Below are 18,539 nucleotides of genomic sequence, written 5' to 3' on the forward strand. Positions count from 1 at the left end.
AAGTTCTTTATAGCTTGACTGTGGATTCACCATTGTGGATCTTTCGTTGTTTTTAAAGGTTTTGTTTCCTTTTTCTCTTCTTCCTCTTCTTGAAGGTTCAGTTTTTATTTAATGTACTTAACAAGAGAGAACCATTGTTTACCTTTATGATAATTCTTTATAATTCCAAACGTACAACCTCCTCCTCACCACACAAGACTCTTTCCTGTTTAAAGTTCTTTGTTTTCTGAGAGTAAGCTCTCTTTCACTCCCATAGTCTTAACTCTCATCTATATGCTGATGACTTCTAAAATTATCCTGCCTTCAGTCAGAACCTCTTTCATGAGCTACTAATCTAGATTTTCAAATACTTTCAGCAGTTCTTTTTTTTTTTTTTTTAACATCTTTATTGGAGTATAATTGCTTTACAATGGTGTGTTAGTTTCTGCTTTATAACAAAGTGAATCAGTTATACATATACATATGTTCCCATATCTCTTCCCTCTTGCGTCTCCCTCCCTCCCACCCTCCCTATCCCACCCCTCTAGGTGGTCACAAAGCACCAAGCTGATCTCCCTGTGCTATGCGGCTGCTTCCCACTAGCTATCTATTTTACATTTGGTAGTGTATATATGTCCATGCCACTCTCTCACTTTGTCACATCTTACCCTTCCCCCTCCCCATATCCTCAAGCCCATGCTCTAGTAGGTCTGTGTCTTTATTCCCGTCTTGCCCCTAGGTTCTTCATGACCTTTTTTTTTTTTTTCCTTAGATTCCATATATATGTGTTAGCATACTGTATTTGTTTTTCTCTTTCTGACTTTCTGATTTGAATGTGCAAAAGGGTCACCTGGGAATCCTGGTAAAATGCGCATTGGGATTCAGCAGGCCTGGGGTAGGGTCTGAGATTCTGCCTTTCGGACAAGCTTGATGCCACTGCTGCTAGCCCCAGGAACATACTTTATACCCAAAGGGTCATTGATTAAGGCACAGAGGTAAAGACAAGTGCATCTTGTATAATAAGGTCGGTGTGAGCTCTAGGTATACAGTGTCACCCAAGGGTCTCTGACATATTTCAAATTCAGCAGGTCCAAACTGAACTTATCACATTCTCTGTCCAACCTGCTCTGTGTTCTATATTCCCTCTCTCAGTTAATGATTGTCATCTGTCCATCCAAGAACAAACTGTGGAATCATCTTGGTTTCTTCTGTGTCCTCCATCCTCTTTATCTGACTGGTCACCAGGGTCATTTGAGTCTACTTGAGAAAAGCTTCCTACATCTGCCCTTTCGCTTCTGTTTCTATCAACGCCCCCTGGATTCAGATCCTCATCATCTCCCGGGAATCCCCTCACTCCAGACCATCACAGCTCCAGGCTGTCCCACTATTTATTCTTCTTAAAAGTATGTTTCTCAAACACTAATTTGGAGTGACATTTGCTTGTTGAAAAACCTTCCCCTGTCACATTCCAAGTGTCTCAACATGACAGGCAAGGTCCAGCACAGTTTGGCTCCCTGCAATGCCTAACACCCATCTCCCCCCGCCCCCAGCTGGCTGCAGTTCCCTGGAAGTCAATATAATCTGTCTATATCAATCCACTCATAGTTCCCCAGGCGCGCCGTGTATCTTTGCTCATATGGTTGCCACTGCCTTGAATGCCTTTCTCCTCACGTTCTACCTAGCAGAATCCTGCTCAGCCTTCAAGCTCCAGCTCTTAACCACTCTTCTATGAAGTCTTGACCAAGTCTCCTCCTTAGAGCTTGTGACTTTTCTAATCTCTGCTTGCATAGCAGTTACCACGTGCAATATTGTTTTGGAGTTCATTGCACAGGTCTTTGTTGCCTACTAAGTCCTAGGCCTACCTTGTCTGAAATACATCCACATTCCATAGTTTAGCATAGTGTGGAATAAAGTAGGTTTTCCCTAAATGTTTGCTGAAAAAGCAAATATCCTGTAGACAGACATGACATTTTGCATGTTGGAAGTAGGAGGGAATTGCATCACTCATACATATTGGGCTGTTTGGGGAGAACCTGCCTACTGCCTCATTCTTCTGTCGCTGCGCTCTCAGTACAGTGGCCACCAGCCATCTGTGGCGACTGAGCACTTGAAATGTGGTTGGTCCAAACTGAGCTGTGATACAGGCGTAAGTTACAGGATTTTGAAGACTTAGAATGAAAAAAAAGCAAAAGATCTCATTAACAGTTTTTATGTTGAATACATGTTGCAATGATAATGTTTTGGGTATATTGGGTTAAATAAAGTATACCATTAAAATTATTTTTACCAGTTTCTTTTTGCTTTTTTAATGTGGCCACTAGAAAAATTTAAATTACCACTGTGGCTTGCCTTTTATTTCAATTAGTTAGCACTGTTGTAAAATAACTATCTATTGTCACATTCAAAACAACTCAGGAAGGTTTCCTGCCACCCCCTCCCCCTGATTGTGCTTTTTATTTTTTATTTTTTTTTAAACATCTTTATTGGAGTATAATTGCTTTACAATGGTGTGTTAGTTTCTGCTTTATAACAAAGTGAATCAGCTATACATATACATATATCCCCATATCTCCTCCCTCTTGCGTCTCCCTCCCACCTTCCCTATCAAGTGTGCTTTTTTAATATTCTTTTTTTTTTTTAAAGGAATTTTTTTTTTCCTTGTATTTATTTTTGGCTGTGTTGGGTCTTCGTTGCTGCGCGAGGGCTTTCTCTACTTGTGGCAAGCGGGGGCCACTCTTCATTGCGGTGCGCGGGCCTCTCACTGTCGCGGCCTCTCTTGTTGCGGAGCACAGGCTCCAGATGGGCAGGCTCAGTAGTTGTGGCTCACGGGCCCAGTTGCTCCGCGGCATATGGGATCTTCCCAGACCAGGGCTCGAACCCGTGTCCCCTGCATTGGCAGGCAGATTCTCAACCACTGCGCCACCAGGGAAGCCCTGTGCTTTTTAATATTCTGTCAAGTATTTAATGTTTATGGTTAAGTTTTCAATTATGAGTTATTGATTTAAAAATAAAATCATTTTTATGAAACTACTACCACTGAGTTCAGTTTTCCAAGTTGTAGTGTCTTTTGAGATGATTCTTTTGATTCTTACTGAGCTACTAAACTAAACCTCAGGAACTTTACCATATCCCACCTATGTTAATGTCACCAATCAATAAAAACTCAGAATGTTTATTTATTTATTTACCATGACCTATGGAGTAATAAGAAATGGAAAATGAGAAAGTTTATTATAAAATTTGTAATCCACGTCTTTAACCCTACTGCCTGCATAGTTTCTCAATACTTTTGCTGGTTCAAAATCACATACATCCCTCACCATCATAAAAACCTTCTGCTTAATTAATTTTTCAGTGTTTAAAGCTTAAGGATTCCATAAAAGTTTTTTTTTAAACTTGAGATGCCTAAAGCACTTGTTTTTTCTAATTTTCTGTAGCCATAGAATCCTTTTCCAGTACATTCTTAAATGGATCTCCAAATAAGGTATTTATCAAAGTTTCTGTGGTTGAGGGGAGGGGTAAGTGGGGAACCCAGAGAGGCCCTTTTCCATCACCTTAGTTTCTCCTTCTTTAAAAAAATGCAACTCTGGGAGTTCCCTGGTGGTCTAGTGGTTAGGATTTGGCGCTTTCACTCGGGTTCAATCCCTGGTCAGCAAACTGAGATCCCGCAAGCTGCAAGGTGTGGCCAAAAAAAACCAAACAAACAAAAAGGCAACTCCAAGGCAAAGTGGCTGGCTAAATTAAGACATTATGCATGAAAAATCAGTGTGAACAGATGAATAGATTAAAATTATGTAATTTTTAGAATTGGAAGAGACTTGAGGTATTCTTCTTGTTATAGGGTGAATTTTATGTGATGCTTACACAGTGAACAGTAGAGCTGGAGATAGGCCAACTTCTTCTGTCTTCCAATAGAATCTTCTTTTCTATGCTACCCTGCGATAATAACCTAAGAAATACTCATTCCTGGGACATTAGTATGGCCAAACAGTGATGATAGCACCTGAGGTGGAGGGTAGGAACCTGTTGGAGATGAAGTGAGGGCATATATATACCATGATTCATGGAGCGGTAGCCCAAAGTGAGAATTAGGTGACCGCTTAGGAGGTAGCCAGTAAATGTCAGTCTCTCTTCCCTCTGTACTCATTCCATAGCTTCTTGCAATTCACTGATTAGTGTTTAAAATGGCGCAATGAATTATGCAAAAGCTGTTTCTGCAGGAGGGACTGTCTTGCAGCCTAATGCAGCACAGATGGAAAGATCCTCTTTTAATCATTGTTCCCACAACACTTGGAAGCTTTTTGAGGAATAAGCACTCAGAAGTGGAAGTGAATGGGCTTCAACAGTAAATGAATTCCTTCTGCAGAGAGGAACTGAAATGTATTTATGATGCAGAAGGTTGCCCTGTGTTTGAATGCTTATCCTTGTCATCTGAGATTCATGCTTAGAAGCCAAACGTCTCTTGAAATACTTGGGTTTGAGATACTTCCACTGGAGGAACTACTTCTGCCCAGGCTGGCCCAACACGTATTATTATTTTTCTTTGGAAATGGTGGCGAGTATTTAAATGCCAGTTCACTCTGTTCATGAAAATATGCAAATTACCTCTCTTTTTCTGATCCTTAGTTACTACCGAAGAGACTGAATTAGTTAGCATCCCCTTACTTTTATTAGCATAATATTAATGCAAATCATTAGCAAAGGCTTTTTAAAAAAGAAAGCAGAACCATCCATGGGAAGCAATTCACATGTAAAGCAACAGTGTTTAAGTCCTCAGTGAGGAAGAAGAAACATTTATGATTAGGTTTCTAACTTCGGTATCTGTGCCAAGGGCCACCCACCGCAGCCCAAACAGGTACTTGCGTCTAAAATCAGCATCACCTTGGAGGTTTCACTTGCAGAGCAAGAACCAATTGGAAAAAGCCCAAAGGGAAAATTTCAGAACAAAGGTGATACACAGTTACCTGTATTATGATTCAGATGCCATTAAGAATGTGTACTATAGGGTATATTTCTAAGACACTGCTTTTTAAAATATAGGAGGAAAAAGTAAATGCATGTTACTCATTGGCCAATTCAAGATATGGTAAAGGACCGACTTAAAACTATTCCCAGCAAAGGGGTTAATATAAAGAGGACACTGATTAATTCCTTCTTTGCTCAGAGGAAATGGGCTTAAATTAGAGGGAAGTAAAGTTGAATCCAATAACAGGAAGACATTGTTGGCTCTGGGGAGAGCTTTATAAAATTAGAATGAGGTATAGCAAGAGCCTGGAATCTCCCTTCTTACCTCCTCTTACTGTGTTACAAACATTTTGTACACTTTCTGGCAACTGTGTCTAACTGGAGTGAGCACTACAGCACCTGCTGTCTGCACCAGTCATTTGCATGGAGCCAGTGCTGCCCTAGATTGTTGTTTTCCTACGTGTTTTATCTCTTCTCATACCATGTAAACTCTCAGGGATCAGAGTTGAGGCCCTGTGCTGCTTTGGATACCAACATGTATAGTACCTTGCAATTAATGAGGAGCCAGTATTTATTGAATGAATGTATGAATCACAGCTTGGTTATCTGTTTATTATTATCAAGCAGGAACCCAAGCTCTGTAGCATCATTCCACCAAAACACTGAAATGTTGACTTCATCCCAATTCCACTGTTTTTTCCAGTGTCCATTTCATTACTTGAAATGGAAAATATACTTCATTATGTAGGTTAATTTCATTGACTATAACCACAATGATTTTTTTTTTTAATTAATTTATTTATTTGTTTTTATTTTTGGCTGTGTTGGGTCTTCGTTGCTGCCCGCGGGCTTTCTCTAGTTGCGGCGAGTGGGGGCTACTCTTCATTGTGATGCTTGGGCTTCTCATTGCGGTGGCTTCTCTTGTTGCAGAGCACGGGCTCTAGGTGCACGGGCTTCAGTAGTTGTGGCACACAGGCTCAGTAGTTGTGGCTTGTGGGCTCTAGAGCGCAGGCTCAGTAGTTGTGGCGCACGGACTTAGTTGCTCCGCGACATGTGGGATCTTCCCAGACCAGGGCTCGAACCTGTGTCTCCTGCATTGGCAGGCGGATTCTCAACCACTGAGCCACCAGGGAAGCCCAACCACAATGATTTTTTAAAAAATAAAATTTAAGTAGGAAATTCTGCCCAATATCATAATGAAGACTGAGGATTAAATGTAGGCATTGTTGTTCAGTGAAACTTTCTATTCACAAAGCTATTGGATTAAGGAATTTATATTCCTGTATTAGATTGGTTGGTATATGCTTAGAGTTTCACAATATTTCTAATAAAAGCTGTTTATTTTACTTTATAGAACCAGCTTCAGCAAAACCAAAGTCCTTTATGAGGTGGGAACCCTTAAAAGTTGGCCCTCAAACACCTGAGTTGAAAAAGAAAAACAAAGAACAAGAAAAAGTTCTAGGTCTTGGATCTTTACTGTGGAGTATCTGACAACCTAGGTCTTTCTGACAACTTACCCTGACAAGATAGTAAAGGAAGTTCATCTTTTTTAAAAAAATGTTTTATTATTTTATTTTATTAAAACATCTTTATTGGAGTATAATTGCTTTACATTGTTGTGTTAGTTTCTGCTGTATAGCAAATAAAGGAAGTTCATCTTTCATCCCATCATCCTGCCTGGCTGCCATGCCCTTGGTGCCCTGCACAAATACCACCTTCTACCTTAGGGGCACTACATTCTCTTAGTCCTTTCATCTTCTCCTTGTAAAACTTACTCAGATTCTGTTCTGGTCTCAAGAGGCTCTGTTCTCTAGTCAGTGGCCCAATGGCTAATCTCTTCTGCAGTGTTAGCTTCCTGAGACAACAACTCTTTCTTCCACCTCTTCTTTCCCGGCAAGGAAGGGCATGGGTAACACACTTGGCTGGGATGTGAGTTCCTGGGAGCCTTGGCCAGTTCAGAATGTGGGACTCAGGAAGGCAACTCAGCAGGTGACTTTTGGGAAAGAATTAGATATCACTCTGTCTGGATTGTTTCTTTGTTGGGACTGGGCAGAAAGGAGAATCCATGTAGAGCAGTGGGGAGTAGAGAGCAAGAGGGATGGCAGTGGAAAACTGGAGGTGGACGTCCTTGAGCTGGACCTTGATTTAGCATCAGCTTTTTATAGAGAGCCAACAGCCTGGGTCGTGGCTAGGGAGGGAACTCTCAGGGACACTGGCTTCTTGTGGACTTCTTAGCTTGTTTCAAATTCCCACATGGAATGGCATTTTGGAACTGGATGCCATATTGCTTTTGGCTAAGTGCTAATATTGCTGCCCCATGTAAGTAACAGGTCAGTAGTAGGCTGGCATAAGCCTGGTGATAAGCTGGAGACTGAGGAGCTTCCTAAGAGGACCAAGATAGGAATTCAACTAGGACAGGTTCATAAACTTCCAGTTTGGAGGATTTAATCCTCCCAGAATTTGATGTCCTGTGGGTGGCATTTACCAGAGCTCGGTGTGCCCGTAACTATGCCAGATGATGTGGTAATGCTAAGGAATAGCATTAGTTATGTTTTCTTATTAATATTTTTTCTTTCCCTTCTGCATTTCCTCCCCTCATTGCCTGTATGTTCCCATAATTCCTTCCCATAAAGCCCTTGCCCATCCCTCATGGTCACCTTAGGTCTCTCTGCCCTCTGAGACCTGTTCCTGTCCTCCAAACAGACCTCGGTGGCTTTGAGTGAAAACACTTGTTTTTGTGGGATTTTTGTTTTGTTTTGTTTTTCCTTCAAAAGTTAAGGTTAAAGCCCCCACCCCCGGGCAGTATTCTACCGTTGGAAATTGCCTTTAGTTTCCCATGTTTTATTTTATATTTCATGTCTCTTTTAGGCTACTTGCGTTCACAGCTGACTTGTGTTGGGTCAGCTCAGATTCTAAAGCGTACTAAGAAAAAAGAGGTCTCAGATAATCTCATTTAAAAAGGAAAATTTATCCTGTAATATTCACATAGTCTACTTTGTAACTGACTTCCGAAGACATTTAGTGGAAAATGTTACGGATGGATTGTTTCTAAGCTTGGCTAAATTATTTGAAAAGCCGGAAATTATTTCTTCACCACCCGCCTCCATCTCCTCAGTACAGCTGACTTTTAGGACCTGGCTTATAAAAATACTTCCTGACCTTCAGTACTTATCGGTGGAGCATTATAGTCTTTGAAGGTCATTTGGAGCTATCCATAAAATTACACTTTGCAGCCTAAGTGAAGCAGCTTTCTTTTTTCCTAACCAGGTATCTGCCACACTGTTGCTGCTGTTTTAAATTGTTCTGCTATTACTACTCACCAGCATTACTTTGAAATGATGCAGAAGTGTGTATCCTCTCCCTTTTCATTGTGTAACATAAACACAGACATCCTTTCACTTTTAACATTTTTTTCCATTGTTTGCCTATAGCGTTCCTTATGCTGTCTGGTGGAAGCTTGGTTTCATGCCCCTGTAGCCCAACTGAGATAGATGATTTCTCTACCTTATTGTAACAAATAATCACAAAGAACCAAAAAGAGTTTAATAATAATGCCCGCATCTTTTCCAAAGTATATGCCCATGCATTTAGCTTCAGTTATTATCAAAAGGTTTTTTTTAAAATCCAACTTTGCCTTGTGTCCACGTTTTTATTGACATAGGAAAATTGATGTTACTGTGTATATAAAATCTTACAGAAGGGCAAGAGGTTGGCCCATAGAAATAAATGAAACCAATATTTTATTCAACACTATTCCAATATTAAATTTTAAAAATATTAATGTTCATAGTTTTGTGTTTTATCGACAGATATTTTGTTAGTACCTATATGATGGTAGGTATTATGAATCAATAGCAACCTACTTTATGAATTGGAGGGGGATATCAGAAAACTGTAATTTGTCAATCTTCAGTCAGTCAGCGCCCAGAATGAGATTCCTGGCCAACAGTTAAACATCTATCCTGGATCCCAGATCCTGAAGTATATTGTTATGTCTTGTATGTGAGAGAGTTGCACATTGATGAAAATTTATCTGTTTGTATTAATGTATTTTTAAGGCATATTGGTGAACTGCAATGCTAAGATTCTAAGCTAATAGAAGGCATGATGGGGACTTTTGAATGACGAGTTCAAGCGTATTAGAGAAGATGGGAAGACTTTTGGTCTTCATTAGTGAATCCCTTTGTTCATTTCACCTCTGAAAATGTGTTGAGAACTTGATGGATTCCTCAGAAAGAAAAAAGCACAGCCCTGAAACCAAAAAGACAAAAATTTGATTTGTCAAAAGCAAAAAAAAAAGGATAAAAGGTTGATGACAATTTTGGGTGCTGCTAGCTACCTTTGAAGCCTCATGACTATTGTGAAACAAGAACCGGGCTTTAGACGATTGTGGTGAGAAAGCTAGACTCCATCTCAGGAAAGAACAGCCTCAATTATGGACCAGTGAGTGAGCTGCAGACAAATCCAGGAGGACTGTGGCAAAGTCACGGGGAGAAGGAGGGATCCCAGGCTGGGCTGTGGAGGTAACCTCAAATTGTTGAGCTTAATCTATGGAAATCGTTGTTTGGGCGGAGGGTGAGCTGGAGGTGAGTGGGTAGTGACAGTTAGAGAGGAAGGGAAATTCTTTCTGAGGAAGGAGTGGTGAACCACAGCAGGGCCTGAAGAGTGTTAGAGACAATGCTAAAGCATAGGTCATGACCCAGAGGCCCATGCTGGAGAGTTGTCTGGGCTGCTGGTTCAGTGAGGACCTGGAAGATTCCACGCATGCCTAGTTTCAGTGTCATTTATAATCTCTTTCAAGATAAAGGCTTGAGGAGGTTGGTTGAACAGACATCTCTGATAAGGTGCCCAACGTACACCAGGCATTCAACAAATATTTTAAAATTTATTTTAGAGATTAAGTTGACAGGATGAAACCAGGGAATGTGTGCTTAACAAACTGTATGCCAGTGCTTGTTTGTGACTTAATATTAGGTACAGTATGGTATGAAATTGGCCCTTTCTTTTGTATGTTTTTATTCCCTCATAAGGAAGGCTGCTTTCAAATTAAACACACAAGAGTTACAGAGGCATAGAACAATTACCTATTAATTACCTTTTAGAGTTTCCTGATGACTGATTTCTTTACTGTCTACTTTTCATGTCCCTGTTTTATTCCTTTGTAGTTTTGTGCAATTAAGTGAGAAACACCTTAGAAATTAAAAGGATGTTGTTGTTTCAGAAGCAGCCATAAATCAGTAATTAATAATTGAACAGTTCCCAAGCATCTGCTCTGGCAAATGGATGGCTAAACCCAGGGATACCCAGATGAAAGACAAACAAACAAAAACCCCCAAACAAACAAACAAAAAACTCTGCAGATCCTTGCAGCAAGGAACATACAGTGTAGTGGTTAGAGATACAAGCATGAGTACCCCAGTGCAGGATGTGGTCAGGATTGTGGGGAGACTGAAGGAGCGTGGAAATGTCTTTCTTTACTCCAACCCCCATGGAGAAAGACACCAAGATATGAAATTGAGTAATGACAACTGGAAAACATTTCCAGCTGGAGAGCCTATACGCCGAATGCAAAGCGGCTGCTGGTGTTGAATCTCCAGATGGCTTGAAACTAACCAGAACAAGGAAAGGAGAGAGTTCTGGAGAAGAGCTGTGTCAGGTACATCCAAGTGTCAGGTAGATACAAGTCCTGGTGATGGAGAATTGAGTGGAGTGCATATGCAAACTCAGTTCGATATGCTTTGAACCAGTCTTCCAAGAGCTTGATATTTCATGTCAAGTCCCACTGCTGACCTCTTTACCCTCGTCTTGGAAAATGACTTAGACGTTCAGATTCCTGGCTACCATTTGGCTACTTGTTGTTGAGTCTTGTTGCCAATGGAGGAGGAAAAACTGCCTCCTGAGAGAGATTGGGGGAGCTCAAAACAAAGTGGATCTCACTTCTACCCAGAACCAACGCTCAAAAATAAGAAAGACCTATGTCTGGTGGCCGGTGTTAGCCCATAACTTCCCCTTTACATACTCTTCGTCTATACTTAAAAGGGAAGGGAGTTTTTCCAATTTGCTTTGGCTGCCTCATGACTCTCCCACATGCCCTTCTGTCTTGTGCCTTTTCTCCTTTCTTTCTACTAGACTTGGTGGTAGTCACTGCTGCCTGTACCCCTGTTCTTTTAGTGATGTTCACGTATGAATTGGTTCTACCATAGTTTTCTGTAAAAGTGAGAAAGCCACGTTTTCAAAGCTCTCTCTCAGCAGCGTCACTAATGGGCTTCTCTTCTCAGCTTTACTCAGGCAAAGCTAAGTAAATAGAGCATCATCAGTTCATTTGCTCATTGTTTTGCTGTGGGTCAAACTTGGGTGGACGCTCTGTGCCGACTACAGCAATGTGCTAGACATATGTTAAGTGACGTTTATTTTTAAAGAAAAAGAAAGCTGAAAGAAATAATGGGTTTTATTCTTCCCCCACATGAAAGGGGTAAAATATGCAAAGGGTAAAAGTAAGTTTACTTGAAATGTGAAAACTAACATATATTTTAAAAATAATAGCAATTGGGTCAGGTAGAAGATGTGAGGAATCCTTTCCCTGGGCTCTGAAGGCTGCCTGGGAGTGGGGAGAGGCCAGTGTGGGATTGCTTTCCAATCAACTTCTTACTGCCTTAAGGCACTGTCAGTGTTCTTTCTTTCTGGTGTCAGAGCCACTTCTAATAATTACTGCTTTCAGCTAAACAATAGTAGGCATTCACTTCCCAGGGAAAAATGACTTGGGTCATTCATAGGCTGCAGCTCTTCATAGTCACTCAAGTTCAGTGTAGTCTTATGGACAAGGCCATTACGAGTATTAATAGCTTCACCATCTCATGATGGCAGTGACTACTTCTTTAATATCACTGACAAAATAAAAGAGAACGATCTATACATCAGAAACACTTTTTTACCCCCAGCCTAGAGATAATGTAGCTGGAGAGACAGAGTGAATTTTTAAAACATTTAAAAAAATTTTAAACATCTTCAAAACAAAGCTTTTTAAAAAATGGGTATATTTGAAGTCGTGCCCCAGCATGGCACAAACCACTGTTTATAAAATGCATTGGAAAAGAATTCTCATGCATTTTAAAGAGGTATGATTTGTTTGTTAAATGTATTTTTCTCCAGATAAGTGTAGTGGTCATTTAAAAATGTTAATTATAGACTGTGTGAACAAGATCACTTTTGGTTTTGCTATGTGCAATATAAACTCACAACGACTGGAGCATCAGATGTGAAAAAAGTAAATTCTACCCTTTCTAGTCTATTTGGTATAATAGACTGAAGAAGAAATGGGGACACTAATTTTGGTTCAACCATCACTTTGCTGAGATTTTGAAGAAGACTTAACCCTGGCACCTCATTACCTCATCTAGAAAATGAATGGGATAGGTTTAAATCTCTAAGGTGCAATACCATTCTAAAGTCTACACTTCAATAAATATGGCTTTATCTAAAATATACTTGGTCATTATGGTTGATGATAAATCATGATCTCAAGAACTTTTTTTTTGGCACATTAAAAACAGAACAAAAAAACAGAACAAAAATAACCTTATTCTCTTATATCTCTCAACCCAGTCACTTCTTTTCCTGTGTTGGAAGTAAAAGTCGAATAAGGAGCATGAAAGAGAGTATACCTCTTTTAGAAAGGATCTTGTAAGAAAAGAAAACAAAACCAAGTCCTAGCATCAAAGGACTTCAAGAAAGCAGACTTTGGGCCACAAAAATGCCCTGGAAGGAGCAGGACCAGGAGACAGACTGAATATGAAGTGTAGCAATATGATTCTTGATGGGGTAGGGTACAAAAAGTAGAGATTGGATCAGATAGTTAAATATGAGTTCAAAGAAATGTCCTAGTTCCAAATAAATACCTCGAGATAATTGTAGGAAGAGGTACAGATGGATGACAAAGGAGCATTAAAGAAAATACACATCTTCAAATACACCGGGCAAAAGGGGAAGCTTAGAGAGGATTTCTGCCCATTGTACATGGCGGATAAAAGCAAATGATGGGGGACTTCCCTGGTGGTGCAGTGGTTAAGAATCTGCCTGCCAATGCAGGAGACACAGGTTCGAGCCCTGGTCTGGGAAGATCCCACATGCTGCAGAGCAACTAAACCCGTGCGCCACAACTATTGAGCCCATGTGCCACAACTACTGAAGCCTGGGCACCTAGAGCCCATGCTCCGCAACAAGAGAAGCCACTGCAGTGGGAAGCCCGCGCACCGCAACAAAGACTAGCCCCCTCTCGCCGCAACTAGGGAAAGCCTGCATGCAGCAACAAAGACCCAACGCAGCCAAAAATAAATAAATAAAATAAATAAATTTATTAAAAAAAAAAAAAGCAAATGATGGAAGACATTGACAAGGTAGGGGTTTTTAAATAATGCTTTTATTCTTTGTCATTGTAGTATGAATTAAATATGGATATATCATTGGAATAATTCCCAGTCTTGATGAAAGGCTGTAAAACTAAACTAAAATAAACAAAAAAGTAGGTCAAAGGTCACTAGGAGAGCATATCTGTTTCTTTCAGTAAGGCTTTCTGGAGTGTTGCCCACAGAATTGAAAAGTGCTTTTTCAGATCCATTCGGTGTTTTTGAGAAATCCTGGAGCAGTGTTTTCAAAGTGTAGTCGTGGAACACCTGATGCTCTTGAGACCCTTTCAGGGGTCTGGGAGATCAGAACTATTTTCATAATAACACCAAGATGTTACTGGCCTTTTTCATTCTCATTCTCTCCTGAGAATACAGCGGAGTTTCCCAGAAACTACATGACTTACAATATCTCAGAAGAGTAAATGCAGAGGCAGATGTGAGAATCCAGATGTCTTCTATTAAGCCAGACATTAAAGACAGTTTCAAAAATGTAAAACAATGCTACTTATCTCACTATTTTTTTTTCTTGGTTTGGAAAATATAGGGCTTCCCCCCTGCCCCAAATGTTATTTAAGATATTTATTCTTCTTATTCTTAAATTAATTAGTGTTTGAATTTTTTTTGTTTTTAATATCTAATAGTGTCCGTATCAGTGGATATAATCTATCTCAAAAACACTCTGGAAGCCCTTGAAAATTTTTAAGTGTGTAAAGGAGGTCTGAGACCAAAGGTTTAAGAATGACTGTCCCTAGAGGATAAGTAATTTCTCTGAACCTCAGAAGAGGGCAAAGGTGACCTTACTAAACTATGGGAGTGGCATTTATCTGTAGTTAGCAGTTACACAAATGTTAGCAATGATACTAACGAGTGCCTTCTTCTTGGCTACCTCTGAGACACTTTAATAGGAATTCTTATTTGATACCTCACAACAAACAAAGCAGTCAAGGCTGTTGGCATTCTTTGCATTTTATAGATAGGAAAATGTTAGAATCAGAGAAGTGATTTTCCAAGGATCATGAAAAAAAGTTGAGCTGGAACCATTTGGTACTTACGAATCCTAGTCCTATATGTTTCCCCGTTGTTTCACTGACTGCATTGGTACTAGGACGAATCAAGCAATTTTCTTCTAGTGGACCACAGCATGGCGCATGGCAAACTCTTAACTCCTTGTGGAGGACAGCTTGTGTCAGATCACTTTAAGATCCTCTACGACAAAAAAAATAACAGGTATCACTAACACCCTGATGATATCAGTACATTTGAAATTCACTGGCCAGGTGGAAAAAATATTACAGAAAAATGGGATAAAATATACCTGGGGAAAATATAAGGAAACAAAACTCCAGTTTTTATCAACACAGCACGAGGACATGCCAGCAAGATAACACACCGTGAAGTCCCATGGGGTCTGTAAAGTTGAGTCTTTGCTGGTGATGTTATAGCGCCCATGGGAAAAAAAGCCCAAGTGATAATACTGTGATGTATTAGAGCAAGACTTGTACAGTGGACTAGGAAGCATCTTCTCTTAGAGGACAGTGTCTGGTTCTGTAGTTATAGTTGTAAAAGGTGAGAAATGGGGGAGTTTTGGAAGAGTGGTCATGGATGTGTAGCACATGGGATTCTGGATGGGGAGTGAGGAAAAGCAAACAGAGAACCATCATTTGCCGGTAAGTCAGGCAGAGGTAATTGGTAGTTGCCTGTGGGGCAAAGCGTGTGTTTCTCTGATTTGAGTACCATGTGTTGCCTGGGATCTTTTGGAAATACAGAATATTTCTGCTCCATACTTCATTATGTCTAGCAGATGTTGCTTTCATGTTTTTGAGCCCAATTTGCAGAATGAACATGGTGTCGTAAAACATACTCCTAAAAACAGAAGAGAGGAAACTAGTTAACTGGCCTCTTACCAGGACAGTTTTAAGAAGGGCCAGGCTTTTAGCTGTGGCCTGTCTGGAGTACAAAAGTGAGACTATTCTAAGAAGAAAAGCAGTGTCATGACATGTTTATTGATGTAAACTGTGAATAAAGAATGTTCAGTCACATTTTTAGAGAAAATATAAACTATTCGGCAGCTGACTAAGGAGGGAACTATCACTGGACGGTTGCCTCCTCCCTACACTCCATCCCCTAATATTTAAAAAAAATTGTTTTCTTGCAACATTTGCCAGTGATCCAAAAAAAAGAAAAAGAAAAATCCTCCTTCTCATGACTCAGTATCTTCAGGTTGTTAACAACAAACCTGTTCAGCTTTTGAATCTTATTAAAGTCAAAATATTGAGTGGATTCATCAGCACTAAGCGATTAGATTTTCGCTTTATGCGTGTTTTGAAAGCAGGGCTTGCTATAGAAAGTATATTTACGTAACAACGCTGTTGCTCCGATGCCCTTGCATTTTTCTGCACATGCTCTTATCTTAATGGAAATTTACTGGAAAATTCTTGCCAGAATAAACACATTCCTTCAGGAGTGAAAGGCTTAATGTACTTTTCGTTCAACGGCACCACTTTCCTGTGAGAAGATAAACCAAATTATTTGGCATTAGTCATTATACTTCACACATTCCACAGTTCTCATCATGATCTCCCGTGGGGCTAAGGGTTGTCGAAAATAGCAATAAAGTAGACAATCTTACATTCTAATGAGAGGTAAAATAAAAGCAAGGAAGGGCGTCTATATATTTGACATGAAATAAACCAAAAATGAATCCAGCAAACACTGTAAATTAGCTTTAGCTATCCTGATAAAGCAGGATTAAGGAATATGAACCAGAGATCAGTTGAGCTGGTGATCACAGAAATAAAAAATAGAATTTACTTTTCATTTTTAAGAGAAAAGAGAGCTTTCTCATTCACATTGTAATTTAAGAATCAGGAGTGTAAACCCTAAACTGAGAATACCAATGGTATCATGGCCACAGGGTGGGATACAAGGATGTAAACAGGAGTTGGGGCAGGGAGGGAGGAAGCGTCCTTTGAATTAAGGGATGGAGGGCGGCAAACAATGGACAATGGAGGCTAGAGGAAAGAGATTCACACAAACATGTCTAGACTTCCTCCTGTTGGCCCTCATTCTAACGCCCACCCATCACCACGCCAGGGTTGCTGCTGGGGTGAGATTATAGGGATTGTTCCATCATTCATGCAACCAGCATTAATGAAGTATGTAATCAAGGCAGAGACAACCATCTTTAAAGGGATAAAACTGGCCGATTAGCGCATTACAGTTAAGCAGTCAGTTATATTGCATTTATTTGCAGCAATAGGTAATTAAGTTCTTTGACTTTTTCTAAGAAGTCAGTTGGGATTAAACTGCTGGGTAGATTCGACCAGAGTTTAGTGACCTTCTTCCTTATGCTGTATTAAATCCTACTATTTTAAATAACTATGGGAAAGGCCAGTTTAAATGTGAAAATGTTCACACACTATTAAAGAATTTTGTTTAGTCGCATTTCTTTTTATTTTCTCTATGTGCGGTAAGTAAAACCAGTCTAGCAGAGTATTACTTCCTAATGTCTTCTTGGGAGATAAAAAAGCAATTTGATATTAGAATAACAAAACACTCATTCACCAGTTATTGTCTCTACTCAAACTGTATTTCTGAAAAATTATTGAATATAAAGGGGAAAAACCATAGCTGAAAAATTTCCTCCTTCAAGTAATAAGGCTTTTCCCTCTCTATCTCAATATAAGCAATAATGAAACAATTTAATATTTCTATTCTATATGGGTTTTTTATTATTAGGCCCTTTAATTCAATGTTAGTAGTAGGCAGGATATGACTTATGAAGAAAAAAATATAGTTGAAGTCATTAAAAAATTTATTCACTTATCCTTTACTTCATAGATTATATTTAACCAAATGTTTACAAGGTAGTTCCTAACTACTTATTCAGAATTGCCAATAAATACATTTTTTACCATGTTTTAAAATATATGTAATAATAGGTACATTTATAAGTGTAAATATTAAAAGTTGCTTTCTAAAATAGAGTGTATCAGCAAACTTAATATACCATCCTTCTATTCATGTTTCGGTTCCAAAAAAACAAAATGAAAATTCAAATGGTACCTCATTCATTGATTGCGGATATTTGCTATGTAAGGGTTGATTGAGTTTGATTTATAGGTATCAATGATAAATATGAAATACTGTGTGAAATTCAATCCCAATTTAATTAACCTCTAATCAAGATTTAACCTGTTGCTTTCTAAGAACAAATTTTCAGTTTTAAAGGAGACTTAAAATAATTTAAATGAAATGGAAATGGAAAAATATTTATCGCATTGCTGTTTGTTCTTTGCCATGCTTTTCCATAGAGGATAAAACTGTTCATTCTACAAGAGTATTATAATCAGTAGCCTCTCAAGGTAAACAGTTTCAAAATACACATCTCTTTGGTTTTGTTAAGGAGAACTTGAGTTTCCAAATTCTCCAGCTCAGTACTATGATATTTTAGAAATTGTACTACTTCTTCATGTACTAAGATGAACCGTGTTTTCTTTTGAATTTATAGTCGCAGATATGGCCAGTATACTATGAACCAGGAAATCACCAAAGTTATAGAAAGGCCTCCATTTGATCGATCAAGTTCCCAGGATTCTTTGGATGAACTATCTATGGAAGATTATTGGACCGAACTAGAAAATATCAAGAAATCTAGTGAGAACAGACAAGAAGATCAAGAGGTGGTGGTTGTCAAAGAGCCTGATGGTAATAATGAAATTAATAAAACTTTTTTTTCTTTTTTTCTTTTTTTCTCTCTCTCTTTTTTAATATGTATTGGTGGGAAATGAAGACATGGAAAGGAAGAGGAGGAAAAAAAATTAAAGCTAGGAAAACCAGAAAAAGATAAATGGTAGCTGCCTTTCAACTTGAAAATGACTTAATTGTGGCAGATTTATAGAGGCAACTGACAAATATAAGTGGCATAAGTAAATTCACTTAGTTTTGGATGTGGCTAGAATCTTGTTGGCTAAGCTTGCTGTATCATAGACTCTTAGAGTTAGACTTGAATTTTGAAATCATCTAAGCTTTATTTAAATTCCTTCTGTGGTATCCTAGCCACATGGCCATTTGGCCTCTAGTGAGTATAGATGCTGATGGTGCTGATGCTTTCCCATCAGCTTGAGCTGTTTCGATGTTCTTTATTTTATTGATTTACAGTCTGCTCTACACTACCTTTTACTCACTTATTGT

General features: G+C 39.2%; 1 protein-coding gene across 2 annotated transcripts in view; it reads left to right on the top strand.

Moving 5' to 3' along the window:
- The window catches only part of ARHGAP18 (Rho GTPase activating protein 18), a 126,201-nt gene that overhangs the window by 49,499 nt on the left and 58,163 nt on the right, over window positions 1-18,539 (top strand). For both annotated transcript variants that reach the window (XM_082474664.1, XM_082474665.1), the window contains exon 2: window positions 17,857-18,053. In XM_082474664.1, the coding sequence (XP_082330790.1) occupies window positions 17,857-18,053 (197 nt within the window). The remainder of the gene's footprint in view (window positions 1-17,856; window positions 18,054-18,539) is intronic.

This window comes from Balaenoptera physalus, assembly GCF_965194825.1.
Source record: "Balaenoptera physalus genome assembly, chromosome: 9".
Taxonomy (NCBI): Eukaryota; Metazoa; Chordata; class Mammalia; order Artiodactyla; family Balaenopteridae; genus Balaenoptera; species Balaenoptera physalus.